The sequence below is a fragment of the Erpetoichthys calabaricus genome, chromosome 12 (assembly GCF_900747795.2).
Source record: "Erpetoichthys calabaricus chromosome 12, fErpCal1.3, whole genome shotgun sequence".
Classification (NCBI taxonomy): Eukaryota; Metazoa; Chordata; class Cladistia; order Polypteriformes; family Polypteridae; genus Erpetoichthys; species Erpetoichthys calabaricus.
Window position 1 is genome coordinate 21,826,746 of NC_041405.2, and position 15,613 is coordinate 21,842,358.

At 41.2% G+C, this 15,613-nt stretch overlaps 1 protein-coding gene across 1 annotated transcript; it reads left to right on the forward strand.

Annotated features, from left to right (window-relative positions):
- Positions 1 to 1,178: 1,178 nt before the first annotated feature.
- LOC127529835 (tripartite motif-containing protein 16-like) lies at positions 1,179 to 15,284 on the forward strand. The gene is made up of 3 exons (XM_051934805.1): positions 1,179 to 1,215; positions 5,372 to 5,442; positions 13,860 to 15,284. Exons 2-3 carry the CDS (start codon positions 5,400 to 5,402, stop codon positions 14,414 to 14,416), a joined length of 600 nt encoding a protein of 199 aa, XP_051790765.1. The 5' UTR covers positions 1,179 to 1,215; positions 5,372 to 5,399; the 3' UTR covers positions 14,417 to 15,284.
- The last annotated feature ends 329 nt before the right edge of the window (positions 15,285 to 15,613 follow it).

Here is a 15,613-nt window from a genome sequence, read left to right on the forward strand (position 1 = left end):
GGAGGTGCAAGGAGAAATAAAGACAGAGACAGAGGAACAGAAAAGAAGACAAAGACAAAGTGCTGTGGGTTGCTATATGGGTTGTGAGACATGGACGCTATCCAGTGACCTGAGATGAAGACTGGACTCCTTCGGTACTGTGTCTCTTTCGATAATCCTTGGCTACCGCTGGTTTGAGTTTGTGTCGAATGAGTGGTTGCTCATGGAGTCCCAAATGAGGCACATTACCTGCATTGTGAAGGAGCGTCAGTTACAGCACTACGACCATGTGGCGCAATTGCCCGAGTGTGATTTGGCTTGCAGGATCCACATTGTTGAGGACCTGAGTGGCTGGACCAGGCCAAGGGGGACACCCACATAACACCTTGCTGCGGCAGGTAGAGGGTCATTTCCGGAGGGTCGGACTGGACTGTGTATCTGCTTGTGGGGGTTGCCAACCACGATCCCTGTACCAGTGCATGCTCCCCAACCTGACCTGACCTAACCTATTCATGATGTAACACCAGCTCAATCTTTTGGTTACTCATCCCTGGGCTGGTGTAATTTGTCCAGTGCCATTGCAGTATATTTGTGCAATACTTTATTATTGTCTATGACTGAATACAATGTTGGACTTGTGTCATGTATTGTATATTGTGCTGTTACTTTTGTAATGTGTTTGGATTTAACACCAATAGAAATTACTAACAACTATGTTGCCTGGCAGTAAAGTTCAATTCAATTCAATACTGAGCCATGACAACACTTTTGCAAAACTTCATATGCTATCATCTAAGCTTATGATGGAGATCATTCTACCCAAATGAGATCACATTTCTTTCACATGTTTACACAGCATGAAAAGCAAAATATGAGTACCACCTAGTTTTCTACTCAGCACAAGCAAGGAGTGCCTTCTCGTCTTTGTGCCCAGGTATACCACATTGATGTACGGTTTTACTGCAGATTTTCCATTTTCCATCATCATATTCCAGAGTGTTTAGTTTCATCCCCATCCCACTATTTTTAAATATTTGTTCTTAACAGAATGTGGTCTCTTCCAAATCTCATCTCTGAAATGCTGATCAGGTGTAATCTGACAACCCTGCACTTGCTAAACTTGTTTTCCCTTCCGTTGGAGGCTCCAGCTGACTGCCTGAAGCTCAGCGTTGCTCACACCTTTCAAGCTCAGTCGCTGTTCTGGCGTGAGCATGTGAAGCTGCGATGGGCCGTTTGGTAAGTCCCTGTCGTGTTTCTTTTCTCTGTCTTGTGTGTGAACGTCAGGTTGGCTACTAAAAACTCGTGGCTGTCAATGTGATTAGGCAGATGGTGGGCATTTTAAATGAGGTAAATGAGGCTGTGGCTACAAAGGCAAATCACACAAATGATTTCAGGCAGGTTATTGGGAAATTTTAATCTTTATACAAAAAATGTAAATTTGCCAAAATGTTTTGAAATACATTATGAACAGGAGCTTACAGATTATTTTGCACTCTAGAGGTCAAATGTTTTCCTAATGTTTAGTTATATTCTCACTAGACAAAGAGCCCGTTACGACAACGTATGATGAAACGGGCACGAGTTTGTGTCAGCAGTGTATGAAGAACAAATGATAAGTAACGAAGAAGTTGTTTTGTAATGATTGTAGTCCACTTTACTCATTACTGTACAGGCTTGTACTGTTAGTTGATGAATTTTCCAGGCCTATAGTATAATATTGAATGATGAATGTTCCAGTACAATATGGAATAGTAATAAGTATAAGCACCTGATATACAGTAGGTGTATTGAATGAATGCGTAATTGAATCAGAATGCGTAATTAGGCCTCGAGCTGTAGTCGAAATTGCCTTTCAGGCCTCAAGAGCTTTAATCGAAGTCGCCTTTCTCTTTGAATTTTTGCGGCCGTAAATACGCCGCCTGCCGCGATGTTGGGGTTGGATGTCGGTCTCGTAATGTTTTTCGGGCAGCTGCGCAGAAGGCGACTGTGCATTCGGCTTTGGACGTGCGCAGAAGGTGACTGCGCATTCGGCTTCGGATGGACGTGAGTGAGTGAGTGAGTGAGTGAGTGAGTGAGTGAGTGAGTGAGTGAGTGAGTGAGTGAGTGAGTGAGTGAGTGAGTGAGTGAGTGAGTGAGTGAGTGAGGAGGCAGGCAAATTATGTATTAAGATGTGTTTGAAGAGCTACGCATATCCATCCTTCAATCACACCTATAGTAACGTTAACACGCTCGCTGGCCATGTTTCCTATTTGCTTTTAATGGACACAGATTTTTCACCGCTAGTTGATGACATGATTAGCAAGGCTGTAGATGTCATAATTGAATTAGAATTTTTGAAAAACTTTTAATGAGTGAAAGCCATTCAGCCCAATATTGTGTTCTTAAGAATTACTTCTGAAGGTTTTGAAATCACTTCAGTTTTTTGGCGGCTGACCCATCCTGATTCACTAGTATGAGGAAACCCCCACATATTATACACCGTTCAACTTGTCTTGATGTCAAGTTAAGCAAGACGTTGAGCTTTTTGGGGTTACCCTCTATTTTTGACCCTGTACACCCATAAAACCCAACTTTTTAGGCCATTTTAGAATGATAAAGAGTAAACAAAAGGGCGTCTTCAGCCAAAATGATCCTCAGGACTTAAAGTTGTGCAGACCACATCAACTGATCCCAGGGGATCACTCCCTAATGGGATACGAGGGGTCCTTTTCACAAAACTTCAAAAAAATGGGGATCACTAATAGGCATGTGGAGTGTTGTTTAACGCTTTTTTGAAATTAGCGATCAGGGATATGATCATATTTTTAATATTTGATTCTTTACCGGTGGCCCTCTAAGAGACACTCCCAAAAGGTTAAACATTTAAACATAAGAATGAGGTGTATCAGTTTATATCCTTTACTAGGGATAAGGCCCACTGTGGATGTCTGTCAGAGAGTGAAAAATGACAAATTTCTATTACAATCGAGAACATTTAGACTTAAAATGTATAAATTAAATCATGCATTTTAATGTTGCAAATATTTGATGCAACTCTCCTTGTTTATTATCTACTTCTGCATCATGAAATCACTACATTTCTTAAGAACACCGTGAATTAGGGCTGCTTTCAATTATTCAGACTTTTTCTTACTGTTAATTCATTTCACTTCACCTAATATGGGTCCAAGGCCTTGTGGTTGTGTTTCAATCCCATTCCTTGTCCTTATTAGTGCGGAGTTCATACATTTTCTCCATATTTGCATGTCGTTTTCTTTGGATATTCCAAAGATATTCCAGTTTTCCTCCCACATCTCAAAAACGTGTTAGATGGACCTACGACTCTAAATTGTCCTTCCTTGAATGTAAGTGTCTCGGTCTTACAATGAACCAGTGGCCATTCCAGGGGTTGTTTCCCAATGAGATAAGCTCTGGCCCATTGTGACCCTGAATTGGATTACCAGGTATGTATGTCAGTAGGTAATGTGTGGCAAGACTTCAGCTTACCCAAATGCATCTTTATGCAACAGTCCTGATTGAATAATAGGGCACAAAAGCCGACAGCTATAGTGGGATCTCAGGTCTGAGCTTGACAGTACTGAGGTCTTAGTACACCCATCTAGCCGTGTGTTATGCATCCTTTGGTCTTCAGAGAACTGTGAATTAATCTTTGCCACTCTACAATATGCTGGATGCATTGCTCAGGAAGGTTGTTACAAATTAGAGAGCCACACAGTCTTGAGTCAAACAGTCATTCCCACCTCATCCCAAGGGTACTTGATAGTGTTTAAATCTGGGGACTGTGCAGACCATTGAAGCCATGAAAATTTGTGGTCGTGTTCCTGACATATAACACGGTGAACTGTCATGCTGGAAGTGTCCATCCATGTATTGAAAAACTTTAGGAATGAACTTGATCATCAATAATGCTCGGATACGTTTTTCCATTCAGACATTCTTCTTTTGGGCTGATGTGCGCTAGAGTGTCAGGAGAACAGCCCCCAAACAATCACACTGCCACCATTGGCCTGCACTCTTGACAATGAGCAAAATGGACTCATGGGCTGACTCATTTTGTTTGTGCCAAATTCTGATCTTTCCATCAAGATGATGCAAAACCTGGATTTGTCTGAATTTTTTGCACTCCTCAAGGGTTCCCATCCTGGGTATGACGTTAATCTGCTTCCAGCCCTGTAAGCAGGACCCCCAACTTGCTGGGAAAACTTGGGGGTTGGTGACAAGATTGGCACTCTAGCCACCGTAAAAAAACTTCACACTGTTCAGTGTGGTGCTGAGGTGTCACCCGTTGCACGGCTGCATTTGGATCTCAGTCCAGGTGGTGGCCATGTGGTGGGTGCAGCAATGTGTTGTAATCACTGCATGCTCCCAACCTCTCTCTCTAGGGTTCAGTTTTGATGTTTTGGTGCCTAGTGTAGACATGTTTCTTCTATTTTGTTTTTTGCTGATATCATCAACACCTAATAGGAGGTCAGTCTATTAAATAACTCTATATAACAATTCTAGTGTTTGTCCCATTCAACATACCCCCCATTTGCAATTACGCACTGATGCAGTCTTGGTTCCCACCGGTTGAAGGCGTGGAGCAGATCAGTTTCTGTCAGTCGTTTCCAGACATCTGACGTTTTCTTCTTTACTTCTTTACTGCATCTATTGACTCAAAATGTGTTCCATTAAGCACAATTTCAATTTAGGAGAAACTAGCATGCATGAGACGTGCAGTCTTCCTCATTAGCCTCAGTAAGCATAGAAAAGATTGCTTTAAGAGTTTTGTTCAATTTTACAAAAAATTTCAAATTTGAAACTTAGGATGATTCTGGTACACAAGGGGAAACACAACTGCAATTAAATGGTGACTGACAATCAACTAAACGGCAGAGTGTTGTTATTTGTCATGCAGGTTTGGACAGGTTTAAACTGGCATGGCAAGAGCTCAAAATCAGTTGTCACTGCTTTGTTTAAGAGACAGAAACACAGTCTCGTTATTTAATAGACAGACCTTGTATAATCTTTAGTCATTATATTTGACAGAAAATCAAGTAAGTTTTGTGTTCTGAGCTGACATTCTCCGCCACAATGTTGAGTTCAGATGTGATTTGCCTGATTGTGACCTGTCTGTTTGCTTCCACAATTCTCACCATTTTCCTACAAGCTGTTTTTCGTCCAGTAGCTTTTTGACATTTGCACCGTTCTTCAGTAAACCCTTGAAATAGTTGTGCTTGAAAGCCCGTGACGACAGTCACTTCGAGAGATGTTAGGACTGAGACATCAACTGTTCAAAAGCCGCCAAAGTCACTTGTTCTGTACTGATGTTTTTGAAGGAATGTATCAGGTGATGTGGTGAAGTTCTCTTCTCCAAACAACACTTTAATCACTCTTTTCTTCATATTTGTAGTAAAGAGAGGTCCTATCTACTGTACATCATGCAGCCCTTGGAACCCAGTGTGAGAGAAGAATTTTTAAAATGTAAGACTTGTAGTTCCTTTTTTTACCTTTGGCATAACATTATATAGTGATATAATGAAATTATCCTTTAATAACAAGGTCATGGGGAACCAATGGGAATAAAACTGAAGCTGCTTCCAGATTGGACACCAGTCTATTTCAGTTCAGCATTTTGAATCTAATCTAATCTAATCTAATCTAATCTAATCTAATCTAATCTAATCTAATCTAATACAATACAATACAATACAATACAATACAATACAATACAATACAATACAATACAATACAATACAATACAATACAATACAGCAGCGCTGCTGCCTCACAGTTAGGAGACCTGGGTTCACTTCCCGGGTCCTCCCTGTGTGGAGTTTGCATGTTCTCCCCGTGTCTGCGTGGGTTTCCTCTGGGTACTCTGGTTTCCTTCCACAGTCCAAAGACATGCAGGTTAGGTACATTGGTGATCCTAAATTGTCCCTAGTGTGTGCTTGGTGTGTGTGTGTATGTGTGTGTGTGTATGTGTATGTGTGTGTGTGCCCTGTGGTGGGCTGGCACCCTGCCTGTGGTTTATTTCCTGCCTTGTGCCCTGTGTTGGCTGGGATTGGTTCCACCAGACCCCTGTGACCCTGTAGTTAGGATATAGTGAATTGGATGATGGATAATATAATATAATATAATATAATATAATATAATATAATATAATATAATATAATATAATATAATATAATATAATATAATATAATATATAAAGCAGACTTGTATGCATGCTGTCATACAGTTGAGCTTAGTAACCACAAGGGTGCGCCAGAGAGCCCCAGACACAGCAATACAGTCCACAATATCCATATCCATATCCATATCCATATTACTAACCGAGAATGCTAAACCGGATGATGGACGCAGGCACATCCGGCCATGGGCCGTAGCTGCAAAAAGACGTACTGCGCAGGCGCAAAAAGAGTCTGCGAGAGGCGGATGAGGAGCCGCGAGAGGTGGACAAAAGAGGCCGCGAGAGACGGACAAGACCACAGAAAAAAGGAGTGAGCACAGAAAAAAGACAAAAAAGGAGAAATGACGCGCAACGAGCACCGAAAAAAGGAAAAGGCACATAAAAAAGTAGTCAAATGCCGGCAAAGCACAAAACACATTGCACACGAAACTAGACCCAAAAAAAAAAAAAAAAAAAAGAGGCTCGCGCACAACAGCAAGGCAACCCCCCACCCCCCCCCCCCCCCACCCCCCCTACAGGCACCGGACGGGACACACACCAAGAGGGGGATTCAACAAGCCCATGGAACACAAAAAAAAGAACACAAAACCACCCCACAGACCCTACAAGCAAGGGACGGGACACACACAAAGATGGGGATTCAACAAGACACAGGAACACAAAAAGAAAGAAGACGCTCGCGCGACAACAATCCTCACCCCCTCCCCCCCACACACACACACATCCATAAGAAGTGACACCCAAAGACACATATTCTAAAGTGAACGTCAGCACCTTCACACTAGACAGCATAGGTGTCAGCATTGGTGGATCTCCTTACAATAAAGCACTATTAACCGTTCAACTGCAGAAAAGGAAACATATTAACAGTGACTGCGATCCTTCTTATTACTTATCCATATTTCGCATGCTGAGAAAGAAACAAGTCATGAATACACGGTCACGGGTACAAAACGAAAAGGAAAGGATAACAGGAACAAACACACGAACACGAAAGAAACAACAAAATAGACGGCTATGCAGCATAGGTGGATCTCATTACAATAAGGCACTATTAACCGTTCAACCGCAGAAAAGGCTCCATATTAACAGTGAGTGCAATACTCCTTATTACTTATCCATATTTCGAAAAGAAAAAATGTCTCGACTCCAAAAACGCAAAGCTCAACTAAAGCTTCTAACTAACGATGTACCTAAAAGTAAAAACTTTATGAACTGCATTAGATCCTACAATAGTTCATTTGCACTGCATCGCATTGGAAAATTACAACCTGAAACAAATCAACAACGCAAATATGCACAAATCCACATCCTAGATCCACATGACGCAAGCTATCAATCAAAGTGCTGCATCGCAACAGTCACGGATTCAAAACGAAACACCTCCCGTCTCAGACATACGTTAACGGCAAGGAAGGCTACAACAGTCTTCTCACACAGCACAGGCAAATCGATTACAGCTCCAAAACAACACGTCCCAAATACTACACATGCAAACAAGCAAAACATACACAAGGAAAATTCATTCGGATTAATGAATGTCATTTGAAAGTGAAATCTTTATCAACTTCATTAGATCCTACAAATCGGTATCCACTATGAACATTAACGGTGGCACTGCACGTGACATCCGTCTTGAAAAAATGTTAATTATTGATGAATGTTCAATGGCATGAAGTCACTTACTCAACACCATTCATAAACTTCTACAAACGTTTATGAATAATAATATTCGATTTGGATGAAAGGTACTTTTATGAGGAGGAGATTTTAGACAGTGCTTAGCTATTCTTCCAGATGCCATGCACTCAGCTATTGTTCAGTGCACCTTAAAATACGCAGACAATTGGCATTGCTTTCAAAAGATACAGTTAGTAAAAAAGATACGATGTCCAGAACCAAATCATAACAATTACTTATTACAACTGAGAGATGGTACACTCACCAATACAGATGAACTTCAGCCACATATTATTACAATTCCTCAAGCCTTTATCTGCGACAACTTAGTTACAGAGAGATTTGGAACAGCAATCTCATTTGACCAAATGCCCCTTTTAACACAACGCACTATATTAGATCAAAAAAAAATATTAATGTGCAAAACATAAATACCCAAGTCATTGCATTACTTCCTGAAGAGACACAACTCTTTCTAAGCTCTGACAAACTTGACTCTGATCACAACAATAACCATCTTCATTGACCTTACAAGTTCTGAGCTGGAATTACCTTTTACACTTAAACGACGTGTACAAAGAAATTTTCAAATAAACCTTTACACTGTGCCACACACTTTATTGTTTGCTTTCTATTTGCATCATCTACACCGTCACACTATTCTATATCTCATTCATACATCATGCTCTTTGTCATTCCCAACACCAGGGGTTGGCGAGCGAAGCGAGCAGGGGGCGGAACCCCCTAGTATAATATAATGGGCTGCAGGGTTCTCTACATGTCTGAATAACATTTTTTCTGTGTAGGCTCATTTTCCTCCCACATGCCATAGACATGCATGTTTGATTATCTGGCCTCTCTAGCTTTTTCGCATTAATGGCTATGAGTGTACCCTTTGATGGAATGACACCCTGACCCAAGCTGATCGTATCCTGTACCAGGAAAGGACAAAACTTTGAGATTGCACAATGGAGTGCTTATAATGAACACGCAAATGACTGAATACTCAACCTACTATGTAATAAAACACTAAAGGCATTGTGTCCCGTCCCTCAGAGAAATCTGACTGGTCAGTTTGACTTTGGTGAAGTGACAAAAGCGGAAGTGTGAGATGCACAAGGAGAAGTAAAGACACATGGTGGGAGAGCCATCTTCAAAGATTGAATGTTGAAAATTGAACAGGAGGTGAGAAAGGTGCCAGAAAAATAATGTCAGAGTCTCAGAAACACACTTTATGGGAATACAATCGATTGAGGGAGTGTCAATAAACAGATGTTCACACGGAGAAAAGGTGCTGAAGGTACATGTAGATTGTAAATATTTTGTAATTATTCTATTACCTGTTCTTGACATATTTGGCTAGCATAATATGAGCTTTGTATCCAGAATGGAGCACTGGCTCCTTAGGAATTTCAGTTTTTAGAGCAGTCGACTTAAAAGATCAAATTTCTTTGCCGCTGATAAATAAAGGAAAATATAAATATGCTCTCAGCTTGTTTTAATGGTGATGGTCTATAAGAACAACTGAAAGAAGCCCATAGAGAAAATTCTCCACAGATCAAGTAAAGGGAGTGGTATTAAACACTCTTGACATGTTTAAGGTTTACTTTTCATTTAGACTTAGTTTGAAGAAGTGTAATTTTCTTACCATCTCAGTTTTCTTTGTTTACGCAATGTCATTGGGATGTGCCACATATGTGGTGTCACAAAAGTAATCTTATATACACAAAATTGTTTTACTATGTGTAAGAGCCAGTCTTAGAAATTTAAAGTTTTAAGTTAAACTCGTATTAATGTTTGCTTAAGTAGAATAGAATGCAATTTTCTTTCATAGCTATAGATTATGGTATAGTCTTTTACCCTCTGTAAGTTAACATGAGATAGACCCTTCCTCTGCGGTGGGTTGGCACCCTGCCCGGGATTGTTTCCTGCCTTGTGCCCTGTGTTGGCTGGGATTGGCTCCAGCAGACCCCCGTGACCCTGTGTTCGGATTCAGCGGGTTGGAAAATGGATGGAACGATAGAGCCTTCCTATCTATATCTGTAATCCAGTGTGTTAATTAAGTCAGTGTGTGTTTTGTAATAAGTTCATTGCTAGCATGGACTGATAGACTCATTTGCAGTTTGTAAATGGATAGGCATACAGTTTTCTGACCGTTTAGATAACGGTCAACTGTGTGAGCAAACTTAAAGAATGAAACAAGATATATAAGCTTTGAACAGAACTTTTCTTAAACAACATTTCTTTTCTTTGTTATATCACTTTTTTCTCTATTTTTGTGTAAACTATTTTACTTTGGATTTTTACTAAAGCTTTTAAAAAACAAAGATATTTGTCCATGGAATCACTTCAACACATCAAGCTATTGCCAGAATGCCATGAAGCAAACTAAAGCTGCAGAACTTTGGTAATTTTGTGTAAAAACAACTACACTATGTTTTATCCCTCGGGGGGACACACTGATTCACTTTAAGGGTGTTAGCTTATTTTTCCAAGTTGGTCCTAGTGTTTGAATTGTTTTCTGGTTTCTGACTACTCCTGCAAGAGAGGACAGAGCCGGCTATACTTCCTTAGAAGGCTGGCGTCTTTCAACATCTACAATAAGATGCTGCAGATGTTCTATCAGACTGTTGTGGCGAGCGCCCTCTTCTACGCGGTGGTGTGCTGGGGAGGTAGCATTAAGAAGAAGGACGCCTCACGCCTGGACATACTGGTGAGGAAGGCAGGCTCTATTGTAGGCATGGAGCTGGACAGTTTGACATCTGTGGCAGAGCGACGGGCGCTGAGCAGACTCCTGTCAATAATGGAGAATCCACTGCATCCACTAAATAGTATCATCTCCAGACAGAAGAGCAGCTTCAGCGACAGACTGCTGTTACCGTCCTGCTCCACTGACAGACTGAGGAGATCGTTCCTCCCCCACACTATGCGACTTTTCTATTCCATCCAGGGGGATAAACGTTAACATTATAAAAAGTTATTGTCTGTCTGTATACCTGCATTGTCATCACTCTTTAATTTAATACTGTTTTTTATCAGTATGCTGTTGCTGGAGTATGTGAATTTCCCCTTGGGATTAATAAAGTAGATTCTATCTATCTATCTATCTATCTATCTATCTATCTATCTATCTATCTATCTATCTATCTATCTATCTATCTATCTATCTATCTATCTATCTATCTATCTATCTATCTATCTATCTATCTATCTATCTATCCTTATTAACGTCTTGTCCATTGATTTTTAGTTGCCTTTTTATTTTATGGTCTCCTAATTTAGCTGTCCCTGAACACGACTTCGTCTAAGAAATAAACTTCTCCTTTTTTGGCAGCTTAGGATTTCTCTGTTTAATGTCTTTTTACGGAAAAACAAGCTTTGGAATTTAAAATAACAGTAAGATGCTAAGAAAATACAAACTTCATTTCAGCAAAAAGTTGTTTGAGCGCCTTTAGTTTTATTCTTTGGCATCCATCCATCCATTTTCCAACCCGCTGAATCTGAACACAGGGTCACGGGGGTCTGCTGGAGCCAATCCCAACCAACATAGGGCACAAGGCAGGAACCAATCCCGGGCAGGGTGCCAACCCACCACAGGACACACCCACACACCAAGCACACACTAGGGCCAATTTAGAATCGCCAATCCACCTAACCTGCATGTCTTTGGACTGTGGGAGGAAACCGGAGCGCCCGGAGGAAACCCACGCAGACATGGGGAGAACATGCAAACTCCATGAAGGGAAGACCCGGGAAGCGAACCCAGGTCTCCTAACTGCGAGGCAGCAGCATTACCACTGTACCAGGTTTCCATTTTAAAACAGAATAAATTCAGAAGAAAATCCATAGAGTCAAACACTCAGATAGCAATACAATGATCATATATTTTTTCCAGATAGTAAATGTATTAATTGTTTCTTCTTCCGCTCATATAAATTAAAAAGCCCATTCAGCCTCTCAGAATTCCGCAAAGCACCTGAAATTGTATTCTTGAAATTCTGCCCAGCCATTACGAATTCTAATACACGTTTCCAGCAACATCTACAGAACGAAACAATCATTTAAAATAAAATACCTGCCACAAAATGGCTGTGTTTGCAGACGAGAGCAATGCCCTGAACATCGATCAGCACAACATAACATCTACACAGCGACATGTCTCGGATTGACTCACTGACAAGAAATTCCTGTCTCTTTCAGACAACTAACGGAAAAACAGGTTTGACTAAAAAAATAAATCCCATGGCCCTGAGGCCCAATCTCACTGAAACTCTGATTCAATTTTGAAAATATTAGAGAAAACCACAATGATGTTTCATCTCTATATACATAAAATCCAGCGTCTGTCTGTCTGTCTGTCTGTCCGCTTTTCACGAGAGAACTACTTAACGGAGTTAGATTGCGTATTTTTCTATAATTTGCTTGAACATTCCGGTTGATTTTGCTACTTCTCTCATCGTGCTAACAATCATAGTCCTCTTGCAAAAGCAATATATTCGCGCTAATCCGAGACAGTGGCTGTGGGCCGAGGGGAGGGGGAAGCGTGACGTCAGGAGTGGGGAGCCGGACAGGGCCTTCCTTACTCACGCTTAGCTAGTGATGCCTGTTTGTTTATTAATTTTTAAAGTTTGTCCTGTTTCACTACTACACGGGTGGAGCCACAGGGGATGGCAAATAGTTAACAATCAGAAAGGGGCATCTTAGTTTAGTGCCCGTATTTGTCAACCATCTCAGAGCGGGAAAACAGTCCTAACTGGCTCTAAATTTCTCCACAGGATGCAAATTTGGTTCTACTTTTAGGAGGATTAATAGCATTGAACCAATTTTACAAATTTAGAAAATGACTCCTAACTTCACCAGGATTTAGAAAAACTGCAGCGGTCCTAATTTGGCCAGAAGATGGCATCTAGGCAGAGAGCAGATTGTACATCCCAATAAAGGCTGAATGTTTCATAAATGTTGGACAATGAACTCATTAAAAAATATCAATCAAACAGAGATGGAATGATATTCGTAACAAATCTTCTACGTTATGTGATTGATCCATGTACTGTGTGAGGAGTAGCCACGTGCTGAAAGCCAAAATGAAAATTTTTGGTAACGTTATGTTTTTGGCCACAGCAAAAAATGCATCTTGGTATTAATGATGAGTTGGTTATGTCACAGCCCACCAGTGTGGTGCTGCAGTGTCACCTGCTGCACTTGGCTCCCAATCCAGGTGGTTTGTTGTGTGGTGGGTGCAGAGGCGTAGCCAGGGTTTTCAGCGCCCGCTGAAAACTGAAGATTTCGCACCTCCTCCTGTTTGCCAAAGGGAAGGGAAATTTGACGCCGCCTGGATGCTGCGCCCGGTGACAGATGTCCCCCCTCAGCACATGCTCTCCACCTCTCTTTAAGAATATAAGACAGGTGACAAATGAGAGGAGACCATTCAGCAGTCCATCAAGCCCATTTGTTTAGTTAATAGCTAACCTCTCCCATAATCTCCTCCATATTCTTCATGAAGATTGTCAAGATTTTTACTTCAACTCCATGTCTCAGTAGTTTGTTCCAGAGTCCCACAACTCTTTACGTCAAGAAGTGCTTCCTGGCTTCAGTCCCAAATGCACTCCTTCTTAATTCCCACTGATGTCCTCGAGTACATGATTCACCGTTAAGCCGATGAAATGTTGCTGGATCTACTTTATCAGTGACTTTGAGGGATTTTGAAGACCTGGATGAGGTCCCCACACAGTCTCCTTTGCTTGAGACCAAACAGGTTCCATTCTCTGAGTCTGTCACAGTAGGACGTGTTCTTGAGTCCTGGGATGCTCTCCACTGCATGGCTTCAAGTGCTGCTATGTCTTTCTTGTAACGAGTTGACCAGAACTGCACATGATACTCCAGATGTGGTGTCCTGATCCTGTATGTCGCCTTGGGTAAGCCATTCTGGATGACTGTGTTGCTGTCCACATTTGTGTTACCTGAACGTTCATCTTGTGACTGACAAACCTCTCAGTGACTCTCCTGTCTTGTTCTCTCTCCTCAGACTACTGTCCTCTAACGTTGGACCCCAACACAGCCAACAGGCGCCTGAGTCTCTCTGAAGGGAACAGGAAGGCCACACTAATGGCAGATGTCCAAATGTATACTGAACATGCTGAGCGATTCGATCACCGGCCACAAGTTCTGTGCAAAGAGGGTCTGTTGGGGTCTCGCTTTTACTGGGAAGTGGAGTGGAGTGGAGGAGGAGCCGAAATTGGAGTCGCATATAAAGAAATCGACAGGAAAGATTGGTCCAAAGAAGGACGACTAGGATTTAATGACAAATCATGGATTGTGCTCTGCTCTGATACCAGTTCCTGTGCTTGGCCAGACAAAATAAAATTATTGGCCCGCCCTGATCCTAAAATTGGGATATACCTTAACTGTCTCTTTGGCACCCTCTCATTTTACAACATATCTGACCCAATGACCCTCCTATATTGTTTCAAGAGCACATTCACTGAGCCCCTCTATCCTGGATTTCGGCTTCATTATAACTTTTCCGGGGACAGTGACTCCAGTGTGACGATATGCCAGCTAAGCCAATCTAACCATCTGTAACCTGTAAACCTGTAAATCCTCTTCCGTTTGCTCAAAGGCTGTTGAATAGCCCACTTTTTAAGGTGCCTCCTATGTGTGAGGCTGCCACAAAAAGACCTCCTGGGTTCAAATTCCCATAGCACCCCCATAGTGTTTTTTAAGTTGTAAAACTTGTAATGTGTAATACAAGGCATATTCTAATGAACAACTCATCAGGTCCCATTGTGTCTTCTTTAAATTGGCCAGTAACGTTTCATTTTCCACTAATCTATAAATATGAAATGCTAATATCTGTCGGTCTGTCACGCAATTACTTGCGGACTAATGGGGCTAGAACCTTGATCTTGGCCTTAATCAAAACCTTATGACTTAAAAAATTTGGTAGCGGCATCCTCAGCAAAATGACCTGTGGTTTTCACTTTATGACAAAGTGAACGAAAAAGTGAGTGATAACCACCATAATGACAGAAAGAAAAAGAAGAGCAGTGACATCTGCTGAACATCAAGCACATCACAGACAGTGATAAAGTGATGACAAATGACAAAGAATAAGAAGACAAGGCAATGAAGCACACAGACAAGCAGGAATTAATATTTTGATATTTGGTGTACTCTTTTAATCCCCGAGAGGAAATTGTCTTTTTGCATGACCTTAGGAGGAATATAGCCTGATATGTTCAGGAAATTCTAAAAATTTTGAGAAGCATCAACCTGGTGGCCACTTTAATGGTAGCCAGAAAAGTTTATTGTGATTAAAGTGTGGTATCTGCAAGCCCAGCTATTGGTAATCCCCAGGACATGGTAAATATGTGTTCAGAATTCGTAATCAAGTGTAATTATTGTGTTTGTTGATCTTTGAACATGGAACTTCTTTATTAAATGTAAATAAAATCTGGCAAAGTGGCATGTGAAACGTCTTTACAACAAAGTGATGGAAAAACCAAGTGATAACCACCATGCTGGCAGAAAGAAAAAGGAGAGCAGTGACATGTGCTCTGCATCAAGCAAATCTTAAAAGGTGATTAAGTGATGAAGAACGAGAAAGAATTAGAAGACAAGGCGTTGAAACACATAGGCAAGCAAGAAGTAATCCTGAATATACAGCAACTGAGCAGTGGACAAACGTGACAGCTCATAGGCATGCAAGACAATGTCCAGGGTACACAATACAAGAATGAGAAAGTGACAGAAATGCACCGTGACAATTAAAACATTCAT

Bases quoted from the DNA above. Each gene is read 5' to 3' on its own strand.
- LOC127529835 (XM_051934805.1), top strand. From the start codon at position 5,400: ATGCAGCCCTTGGAACCCAGTGTGAGAGAAGAATTTTTAAAAT. The intron at 5,443-13,859 runs GTAAGACTTGTA...CTCTCTCCTCAG, and splicing joins GAGAGAAGAATTTTTAAAAT to ACTACTGTCCTCTAACGTTG.